The sequence below is a fragment of the Oncorhynchus gorbuscha genome, linkage group LG18, assembly GCF_021184085.1.
Source record: "Oncorhynchus gorbuscha isolate QuinsamMale2020 ecotype Even-year linkage group LG18, OgorEven_v1.0, whole genome shotgun sequence".
NCBI classification, from domain to species: domain Eukaryota; kingdom Metazoa; phylum Chordata; class Actinopteri; order Salmoniformes; family Salmonidae; genus Oncorhynchus; species Oncorhynchus gorbuscha.
The window spans coordinates 15,823,679-15,851,569 of NC_060190.1; the positions used below are offsets into that span (position 1 = coordinate 15,823,679).

Genomic DNA, 27,891 nt, shown 5'->3' on the forward strand with positions numbered 1-27,891 from the left:
TTACACCAGGAACGCACAATCACTCCATCAGTGCTCAGACTGTCCGCAATAGGCTGAGAGAGGCTGGACTGAGGGCTTCTAGGCCTGTTGTAAGGCAGGTTCTCACCAGACATCACTGGCAACAACGTCGCCTATGGGCACAAACCCACCGTCGCTGGACCAGACAGGACTTGCAAAAAGTGCTCTTCACTGACGAGTCGCGGTTTTGTCTCACCAGGGGTGATGGTCGGATTTGCGTTTATCGTCGAAGGAATGAGGGTTACACCGAGGCCTGTACTCTGAGTCGGGATCGATTTGGAGGTGGAGGGTCCTTCATGGTCTGGGGCTGTGTGTCACAGCATCATCGGACTGAGCTTCTTGTCATTGCAAGTAATCTCAACACTGTGCGTTACAGGGAAGACATCCTGACATGACCCTCCACCAGCCATACTGCTCATTCTGTGTGTGATTTAATGCAAGACAGGAATGCCATGGCCAGCAAAGAGCCCGGATCTCAATTCCATTGAGCACGTCTGGGACCTGTTGGATCGGAGGGTGAGGGCTAGGGCCATTTCCCCCAGAAATGTCCAGGAACTTGCTGGTGCCTTGGTGGAAGAGTGGGGGGAATGAGGCGGAGATGCACTGCAGTACTTAATGCAGCTGGTGGCCACACCAGATACCGACTGTTACTTTTGATTTTGACCTCCTCTCTTTGTTAAGGGACACATTCTATTTATGTTAGTCACATGTCTGTGGAACTTGTTCAGTTTATGTCTGTTCTTGAATCTTATGTTCATACAAATATTTACACATGTTAAGTTTGCTGAAAATAAAACGCAGTTGACAGTGAGAGGTTTCTTTTTTTGCTGAGTTTAGAACACTGACCATTTTTACCCAATTCAAGCAAGTATAAACAAACCAGCAATAATTTAAAGAAATATAAAAGTAATATCACAAAGTACAAGCATGACTATGCCAGAGGCCATATTGTCAAAAGTGCATCATTCACCCTTTAAACTGGGAAAATTAAAGAGAACAGGACAGCACTCCGATCTTGGGGACAGTGACACTCCATCGTGCTCATGGCAAAAGGGCAAGAACAAAACCAAATCAAGTATAAAGCTTCTGCATCCACACTCAATCTGTCTACAAACTTCTATCAATCTCCATCACCGAACAAACAGCAGTTCAGAGTAACACTGGAATACAGTGGCTGAAACTGTAACTTTATCATTCAACTTGTGGGCTGTTGCCATTGTCAAAACAGATCTGGAATCAGTTATGTTATATTTATTATTCATTTTTCCTACCTCCAAATGGTTAAATTAAGCACAAGTCCAGGGAAAGCTGACCCCAGATCTGATGTTAGACAACCAACCTCTGAACACTGGAATGGGGGTGAATGTCGTGGGTATCAGGCCGGGGTAACAAGCAGCTCTGTACATTAGGGTCTGATAATGTATTAATAAGAAGAACAATTCAAGTAAGGCAACATGTTGAGATAAGACTCATTTAGTGATGGAATAGATCGCGTTTTTACTCGTGTCATGTGCACTGTTGTGGCCCCGTCTCTAGTAGTAGCCTAATGAGTGAGCAGAAGAGGGGATTGGGGGATAGCTCTGGAGGACCATTCTGAACGACCAGCCTTTAAAGTGGCTCAAAAGGTCAATAAAAGCTGCAATAAATGAAAAAGGTCACCACCTTGAAGATGGAGAAGGTTAAGACAACGTAATAATTCTATGGAGAAGAATTAGAAAATAAACATTAAATTGAACCAGCGCCAGAGCGAAAATGAATGGAAGTTAATGTTAGCAGTACAGAAATTGCGGGCATCATAGTGAATTTCAGCTTAACTACTCAACAAACTCATGTTTCTGTCATTCTATTCATTTCAACATTTTTTTCTTCTCAAATTATCTACAGCCACTGGTCACATTTTCAACACTAATCCTGTAGAATCAGCAACTGTGCTGGTCCAATGAATGTGTTTTTCGAACACTGCCTTACACTGTATAATTTCAACCTAGCCTTGATCCCTTGAAGAAAAGAAAAAAGTCTTAAGACCGAAATGGGTGATAACTTAAAATAAAAAATAAAAAGTCTGTACAGTGTCAGAAAGTTATCAAGTCTTAGAATGGAAACGTTCTACAGTCAAAGATATTAAAGAGCTCATTTGACCTTACCTAGAGGAAACAGACTGTCCTTCATATAGTTACGTGTAACTGCACTCCTCTAGAGCCAGCAATGTACCGTAGGGCCTAGTAGTGTAGATAACATCCAGAAGTGGTGATTAGTATGTAAACTTGTCACTCAAGTGTTTCTGCAACGACATGTTTTGGTGCGAGCGATTGGCGAGGAAACCAGCAAGGACATAGCAGAAGGAAGCGGTTGTAGGTGGGCAGTTAATAACATTCAGATAGTGTGTCTCTAAAGTCGAGAAAGAACAACAGGAGCAGGGCAAAAAGCAAAACACCCAGTAACATCTACTTTAAAAAGAAACTCTATGTCAGCATGTCAAAAGGTGCCCAGCCCTGCCGAGATTGTCTGTTGATTGGAGAGTGCAGGGTGGTAACGGGGCATAGGAGCAGTACTAAGGGTGCCCGCTAGGGTCAAAGGAGCCAGGCATACTGGGAAACGTAGTTCAGAGAAAACCCAGCTTAGAGAATCAATCCGGGTTGCACTTTTTGACCTTGCAGATTCCAGGAGGCCATGGCTACTGTCTCCATTTCGTTTTTTAGATCCAATTGACACAACGGAGTAACATTTTAATTTGTGGCGCCAATTCGACAAAGAATGTCTCTCTTCAGGTAATTCCACTTCCCCTTACAGCAGCTATAGACGATGCAAGTCAATGGCACCTTTTTTTAAACAAACCAGCTTCTCTACATCTCTTCCTCTCCTTCCTCCTCTCTCGTCCGTCAGGGCCCACGAGGAGCAGACGTGTGGCGCTGCCTTCCAGTCGAGGCTCTCGCTCCTCGTCTGTGTGTCCATGAGAGCGCAGAAGGTCCAATATGGGGGAGGGTGCTTATGGTCCGTGGCTTAGATCTCCATAAGACACTCCCACTCCTCTCCCTTCACATCTGGCCTCTGTCTGGACTCTGGACACTGAAGGAAAGCGCATACACCTAGTTAGCTTCTAGTGGTCAGAGGAAGGGGAGGGGGGAGCAAGAGTGCACTCGATAGATGGCCGAGGGGCAGGGGCACTGGGCAGCAGCTGGTCAAGGGGGATCAGAGGGTACAGGGGCTATTTGGGAGATCATTGAGGGCACAGTGCAGCTCTTGGAGGGTGGGCTGAGGATTGAGGTGGTGGTGGGCGTTGGGGGAGTCACTAGTCACTTACTTGTCCTCTACGTGGTCGGGGATGGAGGTGGCGGCCAAGGCGGCCCGGTACTGCAGCAGCACGCAGCGCACACTCTTCACAAAGCCCTTGGAGAGAGGAAAGAGGGGGAAGCCAATGTCTGGATACCCACTCCGCTCGGGCAGGAAGCTCCGGTAGCTCTTCCTGCGCTTCTTTGGTCGCACCGCCGGCTGGCTACCGCCTGCGGAGTCTGAGGCGGCCCCCCTAACCGACCCGGAGACCACCACGCTCGCCCCGGCCACCTCACTGGCCGAGACGGTGCCGTCGCAGTCCAAGTTCTGGCTGAGCTCCTGCTGGGAGGCGGCGATGGTGGAAAAGCTTAGGCCAGAGTCCTCCAGCTCTTCATCCCCGGTGCCCTGGTGCTTGTTGGGAGTGCTGTGGGCCAGAAGATCCAAGGGGAGTGTCTCGTCTAGAGGCCCCACTGAGGGAGGCCTGTCCCGGGATGGCCTTGGCGGCGGGCCCCTCTCAGCTAGCTCGTGGAGCTCCAGCCAGGCCTCCAGGCGGTGCACCAGGCGCCAGCCGTTGGATGTGAAGTGCTGCCGGATCTCCTGCTGGAACACCTGTTTGGAAGCAGACAAAATAGATTCATTATAGTTCAATCTCACAGTGATCTGAATCTCAAAGCGCTTCAAGAGCAAAAACAAACAAGCAAAACATCATGACAGGTCAACCGATAGAGGCAAAGTCTTCCCTCCGAAGATGGAGATGGTCAGTTCATGGCTTAAGCGGAGGGAGCTGGTCAGAGGAGGGTAGATGGTGATGAGAGGGTCTTTTAGCCACTGAACTTCTCCTCTTCCACTCAGTGTAACACCCACTAGGATGATGCCTCAGCAGCTCTGGACGCCAAAAGCTCACCACACGGAGTTCAGAATAGTAGCCAGTCGCCTCACCACCAGCCCTCTGCCTCAGCAGTGCTGTCTGACTCCATCTTCCATTCCTATGGAGTGTCAGGCAACTCCTCAAACTATGTTCAAAAGATTATGAACTGGCAGCCAGGTGAAACAAAAAAGCTGGTATCCTACTGTGTCCAGGTTCATTTCAAAACAAAAAGATTTCGCCAGCTAGCAAAGCCAAAAAGAGTTAACCTGTCAGTCAATCTGCAAATCCGTGGCTCAAAAACACAAGATATGCAATAAAAACTCATAGTTATCAAAAACGTTAGTAAAAATAAAATAAAACATTTGTACAATATTTACAGACCTCTACCACGACAACCACCCAACTATAACTATCCATCACCACCTGCCATTTGTCCCCGGCTTATCCAGTAATAACATAAATGAACAAACATTTTCAGAAAATTGAAATGTGTCTTTGGCACTGATTTACAGCTCAAATTTGTAGAGCAACTATCAGTATATAATAACTGTCAATTTTGGGGGGGATTTTTAACCGTTCGTATTCACACAAATATAAAATCTAAACAAAACAGATCGACTCCAGACAAATAAAATCAGATGAAATTGGATCCCGACCTCGATAGGAGTCTGCAGCAGCTGGGTCATGGACTGCACCATCTTGATGAGGGCCATCTCGTTGTAGCAGCGACTGTTCTCATAGCCTTCCTGCAGGCCCCGGTCACTGTCAAAACCTGCCTCATTGTAGTAGGGCTCGTTGACCAGGATCAGGCCTGGGAGAGACACACAGAGCACACTCTTTAGATTCTACAAGACCCACAATTAAGCATTGAAGGCACAGTGCAGTCAAAAAAAAACTATCGTCCTGCATTTTATATACACAGACTATACAAATTTCCATGACAGACTGACCAGGTGAAAGCGATGATCACTTAATGATGTCACTTGTTAAATCCACTTCAAATCAGTGTAGATGAAGGGTAGGAGACGGGTTAAAGAAGGAATTTTAAGCCTTAACACATGGATTGTGTATGTGTGCCATTCAGAGGGTGACTGGGCAAGACAAACGATTGAAGTGCCTTTGAACAGGGTATGGTAGTAGGTGCCAGGCGTACCGGTAAATTAGTTAATAGACCATTAAGAGAATTCCAAACCTCTCTGCCAATAACAGCTAGTTTCCCCCTCCCGACTCAGAGCACTTCCAGACAGTCCAAGCCAAAATCCTGCTTGAGAAATTGCTCTTTGCTGAGAAGACATTTGTTTCTTTTTGCAATTTTAATTGAACACAATCACAGTAAGGTACTTAATTGTTACCCAGAAATGATTTGATATTGAGCTAAATTGGACCATTAAGTTACTAAGGACCCAAATACCTTAGAAATCAAAGATATTCCCACATTGACCCTTTATTCTAGTGTACGGAAAGATTCAAAACACTTCCACTTCAACAAATCCTAAAATTGTCTCCAACATCCTGAGTTGACTATTGCTGATGGGAAGTTGAGGCAGTTTAACCACGACAGCGTTGTCAGAGGGGGATGGTGTGTGACACTCACTGCAGCTGGAGCCGACGTGTATATGGACGGCATGAATAAAACATTGACTTCTGCTGCAGGGAAGACAATTGGGGGGGTCCCTAGAGGACCTGAACCTGACCTGGTGAAGGATCAAATCAAATCTGTACGCGTGACTTTAAAAGTAGGTCTAGTGAGGTCAGTTTAGACTCGCCTTGGATGGAGATGAGCACTTGCAGCAGGCTAGACTTGCTGGTCCACCTCTCTGTACCCTGAGGATTGATAAACAGAGAAGACTGTGTGAGGTACATTTTATACAAACAGATTATAAAATGTTCAAAATAACATTTTTTTTAAAGTCAAAAAGGGACAGTAATGGGTGGTCTAAGAACAGTCAAAGGGACGGTAATGGGTGGTCTAAGAACAGTCAAAGGGAAGGTAATGGGTGGTCTAAGAACAGTCAAAAAGGGACAGTAATGGGTGGTCTAAGAACAGTCAAAGGGACGGTAATGGGCGGTCTAAGAGCAGTCAAAGGGACAGTAATGGGCGGTCTAAGAGCAGTCAAAGGGAAGGTAATGGGTGGTCTAAGAACAGTCAAAAAGGGACAGTAATGGGTGGTCTAAGAACAGTCAAAGGGAAGGTCATGGGCGGTCTAAGAACAGTCAAAGGGACGGTAATGGGTGGTCTAAGAACAGTCAAAGGGACGGTAATGGGTGGTCTAAGAACAGTCAAAGGGACGGTAATGGGTGGTCTAAGAACAGTCAAAAAGGGACAGTAATGGGTGGTCTAAGAACAGTCAAAGGGACGGTAATGGGCGGTCTAAGAACAGTCAAAGGGACAGTAATGGGCGGTCTAAGAACAGTCAAAGGGACGGTAATGGGCGGTCTAAGAACAGTCAAAGGGAAGGTAATGGGTGGTCTAAGAACAGTCAAAGGGAAGGTAATGGGTGGTCTAAGAACAGTCAAAGGGACGGTAATGGGCGGTCTAAGAGCAGTCAAAGGGACAGTAATGGGCGGTCTAAGAGCAGTCAAAGGGAAGGTAATGGGTGGTCTAAGAACAGTCAAAAAGGGACAGTAATGGGTGGTCTAAGAACAGTCAAAGGGACGGTAATGGGCGGTCTAAGAACAGTCAAAGGGACGGTAATGGGCGGTCTAAGAACAGTCAAAGGGACAGTAATGGGCGGTCTAAGAACAGTCAAAGGGACAGTAATGGGCGGTCTAAGAACAGTCAAAGGGAAGGTAATGGGCGGTCTAAGAACAGTCAAAGGGAAGGTAATGGGCGGTCTAAGAACAGTCAAAGGGAAGGTAATGGGCGGTCTAAGAACAGTCAAAGGGAAGGTAATGGGCGGTCTAAGAACAGTCAAAGGGACAGTAATGGGCGGTCTAAGAACAGTCAAAGGGACAGTAATGGGCAGTCTAAGAACAGTCAAAGGGAAGGTAATGGGTGGTCTAAGAACAGTCAAAGGGAAGGTCATGGGCGGTCTAAGAACAGTCAAAGGGAAGGTCATGGGTGGTCGAAGAACAGTCAAAGGGAAGGTAATGGGCGGTCTAAGAACAGTCAAAGGGAAGGTCATGGGTGGTCGAAGAACAGTCAAAGGGAAGGTCATGGGCGGTCGAAGAACAGTCAAAGGGAAGGTCATGGGCGGTCGAAGAACAGTCAAAGGGAAGGTCATGGGTGGTCTAAGAACAGTCAAAGGGAAGGTAATGGGTGGTCTAAGAACAGTCAAAGGGAAGGTAATGGGTGGTCGAAGAACAGTCAAAGGGAAGGTAATGGGTGGTCTAAGAACAGTCAAAGGGAAGGTAATGGGCGGTCTAAGAACAGTCAAAGGGAAGGTAATGGGCGGTCTAAGAACAGTCAAAGGGAAGGTAATGGGCGGTCTAAGAACAGTCAAAGGGAAGGTAATGGGTGGTCTAAGAACAGTCAAAGGGAAGGTAATGGGTGGTCTAAGAACAGTCAAAAAGGGACAGTAATGGGTGGTCTAAGAACAGTCAAAGGGACGGTAATGGGCGGTCTAAGAACAGTCAAAGGGAAGGTAATGGGTGGTCTAAGAACAGTCAAAAAGGGACAGTAATGGGTGGTCTAAGAACAGTCAAAGGGACGGTAATGGGCGGTCTAAGAACAGTCAAAGGGACAGTAATGGGCGGTCTAAGAACAGTCAAAGGGACGGTAATGGGCGGTCTAAGAACAGTCAAAGGGAAGGTAATGGGTGGTCTAAGAACAGTCAAAGGGAAGGTAATGGGTGGTCTAAGAACAGTCAAAGGGACAGTAATGGGCGGTCTAAGAACAGTCAAAGGGACAGTAATGGGCGGTCTAAGAACAGTCAAAGGGAAGGTAATGGGCGGTCTAAGAACAGTCAAAGGGAAGGTAATGGGCGGTCTAAGAACAGTCAAAGGGAAGGTAATGGGCGGTCTAAGAACAGTCAAAGGGAAGGTAATGGGCGGTCTAAGAACAGTCAAAGGGACAGTAATGGGCGGTCTAAGAACAGTCAAAGGGACAGTAATGGGCGGTCTAAGAACAGTCAAAGGGAAGGTAATGGGTGGTCTAAGAACAGTCAAAGGGAAGGTCATGGGCGGTCTAAGAACAGTCAAAGGGAAGGTCATGGGTGGTCGAAGAACAGTCAAAGGGAAGGTAATGGGCGGTCTAAGAACAGTCAAAGGGAAGGTCATGGGTGGTCGAAGAACAGTCAAAGGGAAGGTCATGGGCGGGAAGAACAGTCAAAGGGAAGGTCATGGGCGGTCGAAGAACAGTCAAAGGGAAGGTCATGGGTGGTCTAAGAACAGTCAAAGGGAAGGTAATGGGTGGTCTAAGAACAGTCAAAGGGAAGGTAATGGGTGGTCGAAGAACAGTCAAAGGGAAGGTAATGGGTGGTCTAAGAACAGTCAAAGGGAAGGTAATGGGCGGTCTAAGAACAGTCAAAGGGAAGGTAATGGGCGGTCTAAGAACAGTCAAAGGGAAGGTAATGGGCGGTCTAAGAACAGTCAAAGGGAAGGTAATGGGCGGTCTAAGAACAGTCAAAGGGAAGGTAATGGGTGGTCTAAGAACAGTCAAAGGGAAGGTAATGGGTGGTCTAAGAACAGTCAAAGGGAAGGTAATGGGTGGTCTAAGAACAGTCAAAGGGAAGGTCATGGGCGGTCGAAGAACAGTCAAAGGAACGGTAATGGGTGGTCTAAGTATTTGACCTAGATACTGTAGTTTGTGTATTGACATTGTCCTTGTCTATTAATGTTCTGTATTATGTCATGTTTCATGTTTTGTGTGGGCCCCAGGAATCCTAATAAAATACCCAAAATACAGAGTATCACACTTCTTTAAGGGCAGGATAAAGGTCTACTTTCACCTTGCCGATCCAGGTGCCCAGCAGGCTGACGCAGACCTTGCCGTTGTCGTAGAGGTTGGGGTTGAGGCGCCCACTGCACTGTGACAGGTAGCGGAAGAGGGGCGGCACCGACGGGTAAATGTTTGGCAGCTGGATGTCGAAGAGGAACAGGCCGTCCTCGTAAGGGGTGCGCGTGGGCCCCTTGATCAGAGCTGAGAACAGGTCCTGTAAAGAGAGGGGGACGAGGTGAAGAAACAGAGGAGACGAATGGAGAGCCACTTCAAATGTCAACGAGAGTAGCACATGTTCACCATCATCATCAGAATTATCACTTATCTTCAGAAATAACAGCACAAAGAGGTTTTTAAATCAAGTGTTTAATGAGTGCAGAGAAACTGGCAGCTCAAAACCGGAGTCACTTTAGCCACTGAAGAGTGGTCTGATGCAATTTAATACTTGGCTATAATCGACTACATTCGGATCACTTCCAAACGGCGCTCTTCTCCGGTGTCTGTTAGCGTACCATGCGGTCCTCGAAGGTTTTCACCATGATGCCGTCGGGCAGCGAGGTAGCCAGCAGAGCCATCTCCTTCCTCACGGTGCTGAAAAACTTCTTGGCCTCGGCCGGCTGGAACTCCATCTTCTTAAAGGTGTGGGTGTCTGGCAGGAGTCAGATAAATGTTGTGGCATTCCAACAAGGCATTTAGTGATTATTTGAAAAGGCCATCTGAAGTAATGGACCAGTGCATTTAAATGTTTGAACAGGGCATTTTTGGAGCTATTTAAGTCATGGGGTGTATTCTTCTCCCAGTACTACTAGTTTAGTGGATGTCTCAGGAACAAAGACTCAAACAATGACAAGCTAAAAGCACAGTATTGCGTCCTCACCTGGTGACCACTCCAGCACAGAGAACACCTCTCCCTTGGCACTGGTGAAGGTGACGCCGGGCTTGCCACCACTCTGTTGGCACAAGACAGGCGTATCGCTGGGCCACTCTGGTGCCGTGCCTGGCGTCTTCGCCACCTCCTCCTGGGGCCTTTCTTCACCCCCTCTTTCTCCTCCTTCCGTACTCCCACCTCCTCCTGCGCCGCCTCCTCCGGCCTCCACCACCGCCTCCATCCGCTCCTCCTCCACGATGGCCACATTGTCCAGGGTCTTTCTCAGGTTCTCCTGAAGCTTCTTGATGTCATCCAGGAAGCGCTTCTCCTTGGTGGGTTTCTCTGGCGTGACGGCAGTGGCGGTGTTGGCGTTAGTCCCGTTGGCGGAGGGCGTGGCACCGGATGTGGGCGAGGTAGGCGAGCCGCCCGTCCATAGCTGCTCCACGGTCATGTTCTTCAGGCTCTCCAGGATCTTCAGGGCCTCCTTGAGCTCACGGAAGCCCCGCGGCGTGCAGTCTTTCCCGGGGAGCTTCTCTGCAGCATCACCCCCTCCTGCTCCAGGGGTGGTTCCTCCAGCACCGGCGCCTGGGCTGGCTATAGCCCCAGCTCCCTCCTGGTCCTCTATGGCGTTAGGGGGCTTGGTGGGGGTGGTAGCCCCTGCTTTGCCTCCCTCCTCGGGGGGGATGATGAAGGGGCTGGGGCCGGTGGGGGCCGGGGTGGCGGTGTCCTCGTTGGCGGGGTGCTGGTCGTCCTCGTTGGTAGTCAGGCCGTTGTCAGTCTCCCAGCTGTCGCTCTCGTCCTCCCACTCCTCCGTGGACAGGCCACTGCTGCTCTCCTCCACGGAGTCATAGTCAGTCTCCTCGATCTCAGACTCCACGTTGTACAGGTGCTAGATGGAAGGGGGGTTAGAAAACAAACTAAATCATCGCCGCGTTTATAGGCAGTCATTAATAATTACTAACTTTCATTAAATGCTTTTTGTGTCAATATCAAATGTCATTATAGAATAATACATTTTTCAAAAGGGCAGCAAGCAAGTCACACAGCAGCATGCTATCTGCAACACAAATTCAGATTACACACAATTAGCATGAACACACAATTACCTGAGCAGAAGGTACAGTAGTAGGACACGTCATTGGTATAGTGAACACAAGCCAACAAAAACTTAACAGAAACCAACAGAGCCACCGATTAGTGACCACTACAACCTCGCATGCGGACAGAAAGACTACAATTACCATGAGTACCTGTGGCAGGACGATGGTCATGGAGTTGTCAGCCCACACCACCTCCACCTTGCTGCTCACGTCCACTCTGAAGACCTGGCCTACTGATGTCTGGGCAGATGATAAAAGATAAAAGACCGGTATGTGAAAATACTCTTTCTACACTATAGTACTGTACTGGATGATATTTCCTTTCAGAGCACGCTTTTAGTAACTATGGTGGATCTGTAACCAGGCCAAAGCACCTGTACAACGTGGACCGGCAAAGAACACTCCAAGAGCCACTAGGAAAACTACTAACATGTCAACAGACAAAATGAATGACATTTTCGAACTTACATCGTTCTCACACTCTGTATTCCGCTCGTTCTCAGAGTTCCCTATCCTGATGACGATATCAGTGGTACGGAAGTGGAAGTCTGGGTGGTCGGCGATGTCGTACACACTAACATCCTCCTCTTCTCCTATGACCTAAACAAACAAAACTATCATCCATTAGACTGATATAATGCAACTCAAATGACACTATAAGCCACCATATGAAGTGCACTATTTTTGACCAGAGCAATAGGACCATGGGGCTATTGCTTTGGCCCAAGGTAGTGCACTACATGTGGAATAGGTTAATGTGGAAGAGTAATTTCAGACGGGCCCGAATTCAATTTCTATTGAGCTATGGATTATAAAAAAAGGTTGTTGTTCCCCCGGATGACCCGAGCCGACCCACAATGCCCAGCAGACTGACCTCTACGTTGTCGCTGGAGGCGTTGAGTTTGATCCACTTCACGGCACACGTCCTGCCCTTGTGGTCACCCGACTGGATGACCCCGTACACGCCTGGGTCCGTAGGGGCTTGGGCTGTGTGACCACACACACACAGAGCGAGAGAGAGAGCTGAAGTTACTTTCTGACCTGAGGCACAAAATGTATCACCAAGGACACCATGTATGAAAATGAAAGTCAAACGAGGGAGCCATTTATCAGGTTACTTCCTCCACAGTTACAGAACCAAAATAAACTCTATATTTAAACCATGTTAAATATAGACAATAGAGTAAACATAGTGGTACAGTCAAACAATGGCCTAAATATGAGCTGATCTAATAGCTGATTTACATTACAGGGCTGACCTGAGCCGTACTGTGCTGGCTCTGATATTTTTATTTTCTACTCCAGCAATTATAGCCAGTGTTTCCCCTATATTCATGTTTCCCCTGCGTACACGTAAAAACTAAAACCACATACAAAGTATGTAGAAAGGATACTGGTGCTATATACATACACATACTTTTCAATATTTTATTACCGTACAACCCTTTTCTGAAATTGAAATATTTTTTCCCAAAAATATGTTGAGAAATGTTTTTTTTAAAATATATATATATATATTTTTTTTTATTATGAAATATCACATTTAGATAAGTATTCAGACCCTTTACTCAGTACTTTGCTGAGGCACCTTTGGCAGCAATTGCAGCCTGGACTCTTCTTGGGTATGACACTACAAGCTTGGCACACCTGTATTTGAGGAATTTCTCCCATTCTTCTCCGCAGATCCTCTCAAGCTCTGTCAGGTTGAATGGGGAGTGTCACCTCACAGCTACTTTCAAGTCTCTCCAGAGATGTTCGATAGGGTTAAAGTCCGGGCTCTGGTTGGGCCACTCAAGGACATTCAGAGTCTTGTCCCGAAGTCACTCCTGCGTTGTCTTGGCTGTGTCTTAGGGTCGTTGTCCTGTTGGAAGGTGAACCTTCGCCCCCGTCTGAGGTCCTGGGTGCTCTGGAGCAGGATTTCATCAAGGATCTCCCTGTACTCCGTTCATCTTTCCATCGATCCTGACTAGTCTCCAAGTTCCTACCGCTGAACAACATTCCCACAACATGATTCTGCCACCACCATGCTTCACCGTAGGGATGGTGCCAGGTTTCCTACAGATGTGATGCTTGGCATTCAGGCCAAAGAGTTCAATCATTCCAGTGAATCTTGTTTCTCATGGTCAAAGTCCTTTAGGTGCCTTTTGGCAAACTCCAAGTGGGCTTTCTTGCCTTTTACTGAGGAGTGGCTTCAGTCAGGCCACTCTACCACAAAGGCCTGATTGGTGGAGTGCTGCAGAGATGGTTGTCCTTCTGGAAGGTTCGCCTATCTCCAGAGGAGCTCTGTCAGAGTGACCATCGTATTCTTGGTCAACTCCCTGACCAAAGCTCCTCCTCCCTGATTGTTTGGCCGAGAGGCCAGCTCTAGGAAGAGTCTTGGTGGTCCCAAACTTCTTCCATTTAAGGATGATGGAGGCCACTGTGTTCTTGGAGACCTTCAATGCTGCAGAAATGTTTTGGTACCCTTCCACAGATCTGTGCCTCTACAACCCGGTCTCTGAGCTATACGGACAATTCGATCGACCTCACGGCTTGGTTTTTGCTCTAACATGCACCGTGAACTATGATTTGGAAAGGCACACACGTGACAAAAAAAACATTGATTTGATTTCTGTGTATTATTTTAAATACATTTGCAAAAATGTCTAAAAACCTGTTTTTGCTTTGTCATTGTGGGGTATTGTGTGTAGATTGATGAAGGAATTTAAAAATCTATTTTAGAATAATGCTATAACGTAACAAAGTGTGGAAAAAGTCAAGGGGTCTGAATACGAGTGGGAAGTGCACTAGCTACTTACATCGTTTGTCGACAACAAAGTCTCCGGGGCAGAACTCGTGGTTGTCCAGGTGCTGGATGGGGATGAGGTCATTGGAGCGGATGAGTGTCTCCATGCGGCCGTCCTTCCAGAGGACGTCGGCCGAGGTCTTGGTGGACACAACCTCTACCGCTACCCTGACGGTTAAAAAAAAACAGGGAGATGGCAGATATTAGAACTAGTGACTAACTTACTAGAATTCACTGACAAGGCCTAACAATTTCACTAAGTTGTTTTGGTTAAGAGTGGAAAATGCCTATAGGTTACACAACGGAAAGTTAAACTGACTCAGCCATATGCGCAGCAGCAGTGTGAATCAAAGATATCCCGCGGTGCCGAATCTAATCTCCTCTGCCTTGCATCCTCTGTCACTGTCTCCCTCCAGCCATAATATTCATCTCATGTAGTGTCTTTTCTTTAAATCACTCTCTCCTCTAACTCAATTTAATCCCCCCCCACTGAAATTCAGCCAACTCCCCCTTGCTCTGCCTCACTAGCTCCTCCTTGCTGTCGTATCCCCCCTCCCCCATCAGTCTTCCTCTCGCTCTCTCCCCCTGCAACTCAATCTAATTTTTTTCTCTCTGTCTCTTTCAATCAGAGGACCTGGATGTTATCTGGGCACACCTAAGCACATGCTACATGATTTATCAGCTGCCAGCTATATTTAACCACCAGATCTGATCTACAAGGCAGTTTAAAAGGGGGGGGAATGACAGCCTTGGGTAGCGTCTGAAATGGCATCCTGAGTTTGAGTTTGAGTTTATTTTTTATTTTTACAGGGACAGTGCACATTAATCAACGTTTCAGTAAAAGTGCCGGATTTAGCCAGCCGGCTAATTTTCAACCGCAGTCCCTGGGCAGGTTATTAAAAACAATTACAATATAGACAATAGCAACATAGAACAAGCAAGACATAGCAACATAGGACAAGCAAGACATAGCATACAGACAGAGCAACATAGGACAAGCAAGACATAGCATACAGACAGAGCAACATAGGACAAGCAAGACATAGCATACAGACAGAGCAACATAGGACAAGCAAGACGTAGCATACAGACAGAGCAACATAGAACAAAAAGCAGCAAGACAAAATTCATAAAAGCAACAAAGTGTTTCCACACCTCACAAGCTACAGACAACAGACAACATGGAAAGCGGCAACACACAGCTAGGGACCATGTTCACAAGTCTGATTGTCCTTTAGCCATGTCTTCAAGCATTTTGTGAAAATGTGATATGTGGTGCAGTTATGTGTGTCTGATGGCAGTGTATTCCAGACATGGGAAGCTCTCACAGAGAATGCAGATTTACTAAAGGTGCTTTTCCTTAGGGGAACTATACAGTCACCTCTCATGGCAGACCTTGTGGATCTGTTGCCATATGTCTGGGTTTTCTGTTTAACAAAAATATTGAGTGGAGGGGGAGCCAGGCCATTAAGGATCTTGAATACAAGACATGCGTCGGTGTATTGCACAAGATTTTCCCAACTCAAAAGCTCATGCTTTCTAAGGATGTGACAATGATGATGGCTATTGGGCTTCCTATCAAGCACTTTGAGAGCCTGTTTGTAGACAGACTGAATAGGTTTTAATGTTGTACAGCAAGCTTGGGCCCAACTAGTCAAGCAGTATGTTAAGTGGGGGAGTATCATAGAGTTGAAGTACAGTTTTGCTACCTCTGTCGTCAAACAATTTCGTATAAATCGGAAATTAGCTAGGTTGAATTTAGTTATTTGAATTACCTTTTTCACATGCTTTTTAAAAGAGAGGGTGGAATCAAGTATGATGCCAAGGTACTTAAAATCGGATACCACCTGGAGCTTCTCCCCTGACACATAGACATCTGGCTCAGTAGCATCTGTTGCCCTCTTTGTGAAGAACATGCAAACAGTTTTTTTCACATTGAGATGCAAACACGAGTCACTGAGCCACTTTGTAACCTGGACCATTACAGTAGTGAGTTCTTGTGCAGCTTGTTGTTTGCTCTTTGCATGCACATATATCACTGTATCATCTGCATACATTTGAACTTCAGACCCAGTACAGACAGAAGGCACATCATTAATGTACAGGCTGAACAGGAGGGGCCCCAGTATTGACCCTTGGGGCACGCCCACATCATAGCTACGAGTGGGCGACAGCTCATTGCTCACTCCGACACACTGAGTTCTGCCTTCAAGGTATGATTTCATCCATCTCAAGGCATCAGGGGAAAAGTTGAACTTGGACAATTTTGTTGGACAATCCTATTGCCTATATATAAACGCACTACTTTTAACCAAGGCTGTGGTCAAAAGTAGTGCACTATATAGGAAATATCAGATATGCAGCCTTGGAAAACCTGCTACTTTTTTTGAATGGCGCCTGGTAGAAATTGAAGTACTTGAATTCTGCAATGTCTTGAGAAAAGGTTACATCAACCCAAACGTCAACCTATTTGGAAACGTCAACCTAATGGTGCATAGCTAATTGTTGGTATCGGCGTGATTTTTATAACAAAAGGAACTTAACTATAGAGTTTTTAGTCAGAGAACCACAAGGAGAGCGAGTGCGGTAGTGAGCGTATTCATTTCCACAATGCACCAATACCACTAGATTTATGCTAGTATAATCTGTAAATTGTTATTGGTACTAATATTGAATTGGTACTATATTCAGATTGATACTAGTACTGGATTGGCACTAGATTAGTACAAGGCCTAGTAGTACCATAGAGTGGTACTAGTACTGGATGGGTGCTAGGTTCAAGATGTGAAAACAAGGCCAGGTCACACTGTCACTGGCAGCATCCACACAGCGTAATAACACCCAGGGTCATTAATGTACATCTGCTCCGGGAAATAAGCCTGAAATCGATCCTCGTAATTAGTAACAAGCCATCAGAAGGTTCGTAAGGAGGAGAGGACATTTTCTAGGAGACAAGATGTTGGATCGATGAACACTGGTCTGTTTGGCTGAGGAGTGGGTGTAAGGTTACCCCGCTCTGTGTGTATGCATCCCAAATGGAATTGGCACCCTATTCCCTGTTTGACAAAAGTAGTGCACTACTATAAGGAATAGGGTGCCATTTCGGATGCAGCCTCTGTCTCTGGCCTAAGACGGAGGAAAATTATGTGTACAAGGCTGGGAGGCATGAGAAGCTGGGAGAGGCACAATGTGTCCTTGAGCAAGGCACTTCACCCTTATTTTCTTCAGGGGCGCTGTACTACTACGCATGTGGCAAACAATAAATACAAGTGACACTGGGGTCAAGGATGCAGCATTTTTGCCAGCGGGTAGCTGAATTCTTGCCAGCAAGCTATTGATCATGCTTTACACGCGCCAAGGAGAGAAGAGAATGGCCAGAGAAGGGACATGTCCTGAATGGAGAGAGAAAAATGGAGGGAGGGCGCAAGAGAGGGAGGAATAGCTGAAGTTCTGAAAGGGAGGGCGTGAGGGAGAGAAGGTAGAAAGAAGGAGGGGAGAGGACTAAAGTGTGGCCCAGGCTCTGACCTTGTCTGCCACATTTGTAGTCATTTATATACATTTGTAGTCCGCTACATTTGTAGTCACATGGCATATTATGAATACAAGTTGTTTTGATTGACAACTGGCTCACCTGTCGCCGGGCTTAAACTCGCGGGAGAACTTGGTCCTCTTTTTCTTGTGCTTCCTTTTCAGGTTGCGGATGGACAGTGGGATGCTCTTCTTCCTGTTCAGGCCCCCCAGACCGCCGCTCTGCGACGACGCGGTGCTACTTGCCGACGACGTCAGCGACAACGTGTCGTCCGTGTCCTCCGCCCCCGCCTCATCGTCTGCATCCTGCTCCGCGGGCTCGGGCCATGGGTCAGAGAGGGGAGGGCACAGGGGCAAGGGCTGGAGGGTGTGGTTGGGGCCGTTGTTGGGGTGGTGAGGACGGGGGAGCGCGGTGTGGTTGGTGGAGTCTGGGTGGGTGTTGTCAGGCTTGAGGTCACCTGGGTGTGGGGAGGGGGACGACACGGTTGATTATCGTTGAGTTGGTTTTACATGCAAAATTGACTAGTGGTACAGTATATGCAGTGACTTGGGACTGACCTAAGCATGAAGAATAGATTTTAATTGTGGGGCGAACTACTCTGCACAAGGTGTGCTGTTATCAGATGGGCACTCAGTGGTAGATTGTATTGAGACAGAAATGATTCTAAAATAAAATAAAAATTGAGCTCGTCACCTGTTTAAAGTGAGGATATCTGCCAAAAAATGACAAGGAAAAAATGTCTGATGACCAACATAGGTATAAATAAAAGCAGCATTTACCATCAAGGCTGTCCGTGTTGTCCGTGGAGTGCTGGTTGGCACCTTGTGTGTCTGTATTTTCACTGGGCTTCTTTCCTAACAACTCCTTCTTGAACATTCTTTTCAACTGCAGGAAGGACATTGTCATAGGACACTGATATAACACGAAACATGGCAAAAATAAACAGTTAGCGCATGCTTTGAGGGAAGAAAATTGGATACATGGAGTATCCGTACAATCAGAGTCAAATTTGTGATCAATTGTTTCACACACACATTTAAAAACGGGGACAGACACGGACAAAAAGTATTATATTTAGAAAGATTTCCTCTCCCTTTCTCTCTCACACACACACACACACCTACCTTCCTGGCTACGGGGTCCTCTGGGAGTCCAGGAGCTCCGTCGGGCCACTCACAGGTGATGTGTGTGGTGTCTCCCTTGGCTGGGAACACGTACAGGGCCCTCTCCCCCAGCTGCCTCTGGGTGTGGTCGTAGTAGCCCAGACGCTTCACTCTGGATCAGAACAAACACATGTAGGGGGAGCATGTTATTAGAAGGATCATAGAAGTAAAAGAATGGGTGTGTTAGGGATGAGCATCTCTCCATCTTGATACATGGGCTTTGACACGATGCACTAACATTTGTTGCATGAACACTTTCATTCTCTATTCTAAATTAAAATTGTATACTGAGCTGGATACTTCAAAGCTGTGTGTAGGCACTTGAGCCACCATCAGATTCCCCAACACCCACTGATCATTTCAGCAGATACTTACATTTTTACTAGTAATATGTCAATATTTATCTGCAGAAATTACCAATCAACCCTTGAAGTATCAAAAAAATATTATGAAAAAATATTTTTGGCCTTACTGAAGTGTCTGTCCTACATTGGAGATGTAAGAAAGATGAGGTAATAGGTGTTATTTTTTGTAGATGTATTTAACCCCTTATTTTAGGCAACAATTTTTTTTTTTTACAAATTGTACTTGGCCTTACTGCTATTAGATCATACAAACACATTTTTGGCACTAAACATTCTCCATATATAATTCCACACATTTTTTCAAACCTGGGGACCTTCAGACTGGTCATGCAAGGCCTATGGGCATCTTAGAGCAAAACAACCGACATGTAGAGTCTCAGCTATCCACACAGGGTCATGTTAGTGTGGAGCCCAAACTGTTCGGAAGCAACAGAAACAACTCGGCAGATGGGCTGAACTGACTTGAGATGTTTCCCAAGACGCTTGTGGGAGTCGTCGAGCAAACCGTTCGGACACTACAGATGATTTTGTGAGAACACCTATTTTCAGATGTCTCAGGGTTTGACAAACACCACTCTAACTCTCAACATTCACCGCAGATGCGGAAGTGCGACATAGATGCAGTTGAAGTCGGAAGTTTACATACACTTAGGTTGGAGTCATTAAAGCTTGTTTTTCAACCACTGCACAAATTTCTTGTTAACAAATTATAGTTTTGGCAAGTCGGTTAGGACATCTACTTTGTGCATGACACAAGTCATTTTTCCAACAATTGTTTACACACAGATTATTTCACTTATGATTCACTGTATCACAATTCCAGTGGGTCAGGAGTGTATATACACTAAGTTGACTGTGCCTTTAAACAGCTTGGAAAATTGATTTGAGTCAATTGGAGGTGTACCTGTGGATGCATTTCAATGCCTACCTTCAAACTCAGTGCCTCTTGCTTGATATCATGGGAAAATCAAAAGAAATCAGCCAAGACCTCAGAAAAAAATTGTAGACCTCCGCAAGTCTGGTTCATCATTGGGAGCAATTTCCAAACGCCTGAAGGTACTACGTTCATCTGTACAAACAATAGTACGCAAGTATAAACACAATGGGACCACGCAGCCATCCTACCGCTGAGGACGGAGACGCGTTCTGTCTCCTAGAGATGAACGTACTTTGGTAAGGAAAGTGCAAATCAATCCCATAACAGCAGCAAAGGCCCTTGTTAAGATGCTGGAAGAAACCGGTAGAAAAGTCTCTATATCCGCTATGCAATCTGGTTTCAGAGCTGATCATGGGTGTACCTCAGCCACGCTCAAGGTCCTAAACGATATCATAACCGGCATCGATAAGAGACATTACTGTGCAGCCGAATTCATCGACCTGGCCATGGTTTTCGACTCTGTCAATCACCACATTCTTATTGGCAGACTCAAAAGCCTTGGTTTCTCAAATGATTGCCTCGTCTGGTTCACCAACTACTTCTCTGATAGAGTTCAGTGTGTCAAATCGGAGGGCCTGTTGTTCGGACCTCTGGCAGTCTCTATGGGGGTGCCACAGGGTTCAATTCTCGGTCCGACTCCCTTCTCTGTATACATCAATGTCCTCACTCTTGCTGCTGGTGATTCTCTGATCCACCTCTACGCAGACGACATCATCCTGTATACCTCTGGCCCTTCTTTGGACACTTAACTAAACTCCAGACGAGCTTCAATGCCATACATTCATATATACATATTCTGCACATCTACCATTCCTATGTGTAATTGCTATATTACTTCTCAACCATGGCATATTTATTGCCTTACCTCCCTCATTTGCACATACTGTATATAGACTTTTTCTACTGTACGTTTGTTTTTTCCATGTTTAACTGTCGTCGTATGTGTCGAACTGATTTGCTTTATCTTGGCCAGGTCGCAGTTGCAAATGAGAACTTGTTCTCAACTAGCCTACCTGGTTAAATAAAGGTGAAAAAAAATCCACAGTAAAACGAGTCCTATATCGACATAACCTGAAAGGCCGCTCAGCAAGGAAGAAGCCACTGCTCCAAAACCGCCATGATATAACCCAGACTACGGTTTGCAAATGCACATGGGGACAAAGATTGTACTTTTTGGGGAAATATCCTCTGGTCTGATGAAACAAAAATAGAACTGTTTGGCCATAATGACCATCGTTATGTTTGGAGGAAAAAGGGGGAGGCTTGCAAGCCGAAGAACCCCATCCCAACCGTGAAGCACGGGGGTGGCAACATGTTGTGGGGGTTCTTTGCTGCATGAAGGCCTTGTGAACTTCACAAAATAGATGGCATCATGTGGCAGGAAAATGTGGATATATTAAAGCAACATCTCAAGACATTAGTCAGGAAGTTAATGCTTTGTTGCACATGGGTCTTCCAAATGGACAATGACCCCAAGCATACTTCCACAGTTCTGGAAAAATGGCTTAAGGACAACAAAGTCAAGGTATTGGCTGACCTCAATCCCATAGAAAATTTGTGTTCAGAACTGAAAAGGCGTGTGCGAGCAAGGAGGCCTACAAACCTGACTCAGTTACACCAGCTCTGTCAGGAATGGCCAAAATTCACCCAACATTTTGTGGGAAGCTTGTGAAATGCTACCTGAAACGTTTGACCCAAGTTAAACAATTTAAAGGCAATGCTACTAAATACTAATTGAGTGCATGTAAACTTCTGACCCACTGGGAATGTGATGAAAGAAATAAAAGCTGAAATAAATCATTCTATTATTATGACATTTCACATTCTTAAAATAAAGTGCTGATCCTAACTGACCTAAGACAGGACATTTTTACTAGGATTAAATGTCAGGAATTGTGAAAAACTGAGTTTAAATGTATTTGGCTAAGGTGTATGTAAACTTACGACTTCAACTGTAGATGCAGTGGTTTGAGTCGCATCCAATGCATACATTGACAGATTTTTTAAATGAGGATGCTTTTATTATGCTAATTCAATTTTCCTCAGGGGCGTTGGACATAATATAATATTAATATAGAACAGCTTTGGATTTCACCTGTCTCAAAAGATAATGGTTTTGACCGTTTGGAACTTTAAGGAGAACTGCTCTTTCTCCAGCTACGCCCATAGGCTTACAGTGCAGCTTGCAAATATTATTGCGGTCCTTTTTTATAAAGTTACAACACCACCGTGTTCATGTAAGCATCCAATTAAGACATGCAGGTGTGAGTGAGAGATGTGATTGTGAGGTGTGTATATAATGTGTGTGGAAATACTGTCCATACACTGCATATCTGTGACGGAAAACTGCAGCCTCTATGCTCCCTGAGTGTGGATGGCTGGATGGATGAGTCAGTCAACGAATGCAAGGCTCTAGTGCGACCATGTTACTCACATACGCGGGGGGAAAAGTATTTTGCTGTGCGACCTGGAATTTTTTATTTAGGAGTACCAGTGCGCCTACAAAAATGAAATATTCAAATATTTTTCATTATGCTCCTAAATTTATTTTCAACTTAGGCGCTCATGTGCTCTTTGTAAAAAAATATTTCAAAAGGTCAGCGTAGAGCCTTGGAATGAACAGACAGTATAGTACCTGCAGAGGTTCTCCTGGGAGATGGTAGAAGGAGGGGGGTAGACGCTGTCTGTGCCCTTGGGGGAATAACTCTTGGTGATCCACGTCACCTTCAACTCCGCCACCTGGACCTATGGGGGGGGGGGGGGTCACATGACAGAGAACCATTTAGAGCAGTGACATCACACATACTGAAGTAGCTAAGCCTATTATTAGGTGGTAAGGTTATCTGGTCAGTAAAACACAGGAAAACTAATAATAATGCACTATAAAATACGTAAATTGCCTCATACCTCTTCGACCACCACCCTGAACTTGCTCTTCTTACGGAGTACGGGCTTGACCCCGGAGAGCCACTGGACATTGGAGAAGACTTTGGCTGGCCCGATCAGCACCTGGCCTGGGTAGAAACCGTAGGCCTCTTCGAAGAACAGACCCTACCAACCAGGGAGGAGATGCATATTACTAACAAACAGAGGCAGTTTCCCTAACCCAGTCCATGGAGAATCTAAAAAGATCTGGAAGATATCCTGCTGCTCATTGGTCATGTCAACAAATGACAGGGGAACATAGCTAGTACTTAACAACCTTCAGTGTTTTTTCTCTCTTTGCTTTCAATAGTTGACTACATATACACGGTTGTATGAAATAACAGCCGATGTGAACATAAGTAACACCTAGGCACTCCCAGTCAAAGCACAACAGTTTCCGATTAATATTGGATGCACGCAACCTGCTACCTTAAACAAGATTAGGGTCGATACCATTTAAACTCAATTATCTAAAATCGTTTTCCTAAATTGACCCAGCTCAAATGGAATTGACCCCCAGCATCACACATCTATCTCTGGTCAAGTTCATTTCATATTGCTTCCACCTAGCCAGCAGACGGCTACGTTTTCACACAAAAACTCATTGCATTTCACCTACCGAGTCACTAACGTGAGGACAGACGTCGTACAGCTTGGCGCCGTCCTCCACATTCATGGAACACCTGCAGTAGTAGAGGGAGGAGTTGAGCTAAGCATGAAGCAGACATATCGATGTAAATTAAACAGTTCTGAAATGACACTCATACTGGGACAGATTCTGTACCTGGCTCCATTGGACAGCTTGAGGATGATGTGATTGGTTAGGTCGTACACCTTCCCCAGCCAGAAGTCGTAGGCTATGTAGTCCCCATACATGAAAGACTAGCAGGAAACACACATGAAACAAATTATTGTAACAGAGACATCGACGTGGTACATATACAGTACCAGTCAAAATATATTTTATATTTGACAGCTTTGCACACTCTTGGTATTCTCTCAACCAGCTTCATGTGGTAGTCACCTGGAATGCATTTCAATTAACAGGTGTGCCTTGTTAAAAGTACATTTGTGGAATTTCTCTCCTTCTTAACGCATTTGAGCCAATCAGTTGTGTTGTGACAAGGTAGGGGTGGTATACAGAAGATAACCCTATTTGGTAAAATACCAAGTACATATTGCCCAGTTAAATAAAGATTAAACAAAAAATAAAGAAATATTAAAGGCAAGAACAGCTCAAATAAGCAAAGGGAAACGACAGCCTATCATTACTTAAAGACATTGAAGGCCAGTCAATATGGATTTATTTTCTGATAGTTTCTTCAAGTGCAGTCACAAAAACCATCAAGCGCTATGATGGAACTGGCTCTCATGAGGACCGCCACAGGAAAGGAAGACCCATAGTTACCTCTTCCGCAGAAGGTAAGTTCATTAGAGTTACCAGCCCCCCCCCTCGAAATTGTAGCACAAATAAATGCTTCAGAGTTCAAGTAACAGACACATCCCAACATCTGTTCAGAGGAGACTGTGTGAATTAGGCCTTCATGGTTGAATTTCTGCAAAGAAACCACTACTAAAGGACACCAATAAGAAGAGACTTGCTTTAGTGAAGGAAAAGCAGCCAACAACTGCTCAGCATATGTGGGAACTCCTTAAAGACTGTTGGAAAAGCATTCCAGGTGAAGATGGTTGAGAGAGTGCCAAGAGTGTGCAAAGCTGTCATCAAGGCAAAGGGTGGCAATTTGAAGAATCTTAAATATTTGTTTAACACTTTGGTTACTACATGATTCCATATGTGTTATTTCATAGTTTTGATTCCTTCACTATTATTCTACAATATAGAAAATAATAAAGGTGTTCTAAAACCTTTGACCGGTAGTGTATATAGAATAAAGAAGTAAATTATGGACAACCTTCAAGGCATAGGCTACTACGGGAGATACTCGAGAAGGACAAAAATAATAATTGTATTTGATAAATCACATGTGGAAATGTTTCCATCTTGCAACTCCTCTGTGGACAGTGTGGTCAAGTGAATACTGTGTCCATCTGTTTTTTCTTACCCAGATGTGATGTAGGTCTTTACTGTTGACGGGGTACAGGACACAGTTGGTCCCCACTAGTTTTACAGCACACTCTATGTCGATGTCGGTCACGATGCCACACTGGTTGTCCTGGAAACCACAAACAAGACAAGGTTTACCATATCACCATCACCCTGACACTCTAGCCAAAAACAACGCTCCAATGTGTGTCAGTGCGTTTTAATTTTTGTTTTCTATCACTAGTCAACTTAACTCAATAAATACCACCTGGGGACAGGTGTTAAATATTAGAATAAGCTACACATACGTTAAAATGTTTACTCAATACATTAGTGTGCTTGCATCAATTCCCATCTTCACAAAGAGGGCATGCATGTAAGCCCTTTCTGATAAAGGCACGTTAGCAGATTCTACATAAAAACACTGCAGCCTGTACAGTCATCCTGTGTTGGTACGCCGGTCACGTAGGGTGTCATCAGCTAACACAGTGTAGTGATACGACAGGGGAGGGAGCTCCGCTTACGTTAGAATTCATCCGCCGCACAATGTCTCGGATAACGATGGATCGATCTACAAGTTTCAGCTGCAACAGAGGGTGGAGAAAAGAGAGCGGGTGAGATGAGATCATCATAGAATACATAGACAAGACAGACCTCTAATTTAAACTGTCATTTTAGCATCTTGGCAACTGGAATGCCATTCGGTCCCGGTTACCGACCCAATCATCTCATCTGACCCAAGTCTTATGACTGCTATCTGATACCAATAGTGATAACGCAGCAGTGAGATGGCTGTGCTAAATACAAGTCAGCCTCTTCCAAATTACAATAAGCAGTAGTACCTGTAGGGTGCTGCACATAATCCCACCTATACCAAAAAATAATGTACATACAACACCTTTGATGAGAGGGCCTTCGGAAAGTATTCAGACGTCTTGACTTTTCCCCCATTTTGTTACGTTACAGCCTTATTCTAAAATTGCCACATTTATTTCCCCCCCCCCATCAATCTACACACAATACCCCATAATGACAATGCAAAAATAGATTACACTTTATTTTTTAAATAAAACAAATGGGGTAAAAAATAACAAATAAAATAATTACATTTAAACAAGTATAGAGACCCTTTACGCAGTACTTTGTGAAAGCACCTCTGGCAGGGATTACAGCTTTAGGTCTTCTTGGGTATAATCCTCTACAAGCTTGACACACCTGTATTTGGGAAGATTATCCCATTCGTCTCTGCATATCCTCTCAAGCTGTGTCAGGTTCGATGGAGAGCATTGCTGCACAGCTATTTTCAGGTCTCTCCAGAGACGTTTGATCAGGTTCAAGTCCAGGCTCTGGCTGGGCCACTCTAGGACATTCAGAGACTTGTCCCGAAGCCACTCCTGTGTTGCCTTGGCTGTGTGCTTAGGGTTGTTTTCCTGTTGGAAGGTGAACCTTCACCCCAGTCTGAGGTCCTGAGTGCTCTGGAGCAGGTTTTCATCAAGGATCTCTGTACTTTACTCCATTCATCTTTCCCTCGATCCTGACTAGTCTCCCAGTCCCTGCCACTGAAAAACATCGCCATAGTTAAATAAAGGTTAAATTTAAAAAAGGGATGGTGCCAGGTTTCCTCCAGATGTGATACTTGGCATTCAAGCCAAAAAGTTAATCAGACCAGAGAATCTTTTTTCTTACAGTCAGTCTCTTTTTGCCTGTTGCAAACTCCAAGTGGGCTATCATGTGCCTTTTAATGAGTAGTGACTTCTGTCTGGCCACTTCACCAGAAAGGCCTGATTAGTGGAGTGCTGCAGAGATGGTTGTCCTTCTGCAAGGTTCTCCCATATCCACAGAGGAACTCTAGAGCTCTGTCAGAGTAACCATTGGGCTCTTGGTCACCTTAGACAGTCGATTGCCTTTCCAAATCAAGTTGTAGGAACATCAGGGATGATCAATGGAAACAGGATACACCTGAGCTCAGTTGAGTCTCATCGCAAAGGGTCTGAATACTTATGTAAATAAGGTATCTGTTTTTTAATAACATTGACTAAAATTTCTAAAACCTGTTTTAACTTTGTCATTATGGGGTATTGTGTGTAGATTGTTGTGGATTTGTTTTTAATTAATCCATTTTAGAATAAGGCTGTAACGTAACAAAACAGTGAAAAAGTCCAGGAGTTTGAATACAAAGGCACTGTATATAGTATAAGGTATGAAAGTCTCGACTTTAACCGCAACTTCCCCCTGCCTGTCTCTCTCATCCGAAAGGCAAGGTCGTACAGCAAAGATGTGGTCTATAGACGATGCACTGAGTTTATTCAGGGATCTCTGGGGAAGCGCGAATAAGAGCATTCGAGTAGAAGATCAACATTTGGATGTCAGAGGGTACAGTTCAGTCTCACTCTGGCCACACAGAACTGGGAAAATACTGTTGGAATGATGCCCTTGTTAGTCTACAAAATATCACAGTGAATAAAATATCAAAATACCACCAATGCAGCAGATAAGTGGCAGTTTAAGAAAGGCACTACTAATTACAAATTATCTATATACCCTGGCAGCCCTATGTACAGCAATAGCCTAATAGGTTGGTGGGTGGATAGACAGATTAATGAAGGAATTGGCATACAGGGAAATTACTAAATGAATGCAGAATTTACTGGGTGGAAGTAATCAATGAGTGAATGTAGAAAGGATGATACATAGGGTTGGGACTGACTGGGTAAAACTGTGATTGGGTAATGTCTAGATGATACATATTTTAATCAAATTTAACATCAAAAGTTGCTTTAAAAAAAAATCATTTTCCCTAACCTTATTCTCCTAGGCTGCTGCGCAAGTTATCCTAAGCATGCTACGAGAAGTCAATCGACAAAAGCTGTATCCCTTCTAGACAAAACCCAAGAACTGAGGGGGGGGAACAGATGCCTTATCAGGGGATGACTGGGAAACCCTGTGCCTCAAAGCACCGTTCTCCTGTTAACACACATGTTGAGGTGAAATGTTCAGAATGTTGCAGGGAGAAATGCAATGAAGAACGAACATACTCCTTGAAAGACCATATCTGTTCTACTCCATACATTTCTATCCGAAACAGGTGATACCTTTGAAAACAGAATCCCAATAAGATACAGTAACTCAAACTAGCCTTT

The 27,891-nt window shown here is 45.1% G+C and overlaps 1 protein-coding gene across 6 annotated transcripts in view; it reads right to left on the reverse strand.

The window, feature by feature from the left end:
* Positions 1 to 557: 557 nt before the first annotated feature.
* The window catches only part of LOC124003588 ((E3-independent) E2 ubiquitin-conjugating enzyme UBE2O-like), a 53,736-nt gene continuing 26,402 nt past the window's right edge, over positions 558 to 27,891 (reverse strand). The window contains exons 2-21 of one of the 6 annotated variants that reach the window (XM_046311954.1): positions 25,276 to 25,335; positions 24,771 to 24,881; positions 23,492 to 23,589; positions 23,327 to 23,390; positions 22,690 to 22,833; positions 22,418 to 22,527; positions 18,442 to 18,592; positions 18,097 to 18,202; positions 17,420 to 17,774; positions 13,802 to 13,956; positions 11,878 to 11,990; positions 11,472 to 11,603; positions 11,145 to 11,243; positions 9,913 to 10,792; positions 9,548 to 9,684; positions 9,046 to 9,249; positions 5,923 to 5,980; positions 4,813 to 4,967; positions 3,320 to 3,897; positions 558 to 3,084 (exon numbers count right to left, since the gene is read on the reverse strand). In XM_046311954.1, the coding sequence (XP_046167910.1) occupies positions 3,054 to 3,084; positions 3,320 to 3,897; positions 4,813 to 4,967; positions 5,923 to 5,980; positions 9,046 to 9,249; positions 9,548 to 9,684; positions 9,913 to 10,792; positions 11,145 to 11,243; positions 11,472 to 11,603; positions 11,878 to 11,990; positions 13,802 to 13,956; positions 17,420 to 17,774; positions 18,097 to 18,202; positions 18,442 to 18,592; positions 22,418 to 22,527; positions 22,690 to 22,833; positions 23,327 to 23,390; positions 23,492 to 23,589; positions 24,771 to 24,881; positions 25,276 to 25,335 (3,741 nt within the window). In that variant the 3' untranslated portion in view covers positions 558 to 3,053. Of the gene's footprint in view, positions 3,898 to 4,812; positions 4,968 to 5,922; positions 5,981 to 9,045; positions 9,250 to 9,547; positions 9,685 to 9,912; positions 10,793 to 11,144; positions 11,244 to 11,471; positions 11,604 to 11,877; positions 11,991 to 13,801; positions 13,957 to 17,419; positions 17,775 to 18,096; positions 18,230 to 18,441; positions 18,593 to 22,417; positions 22,528 to 22,689; positions 22,834 to 23,326; positions 23,391 to 23,491; positions 23,590 to 24,770; positions 24,882 to 25,275; positions 25,336 to 27,891 lie in introns of all 6 variants that reach the window. The other 5 variants (XM_046311952.1, XM_046311951.1, XM_046311956.1 and 2 more) reach the window with 5 other exon arrangements.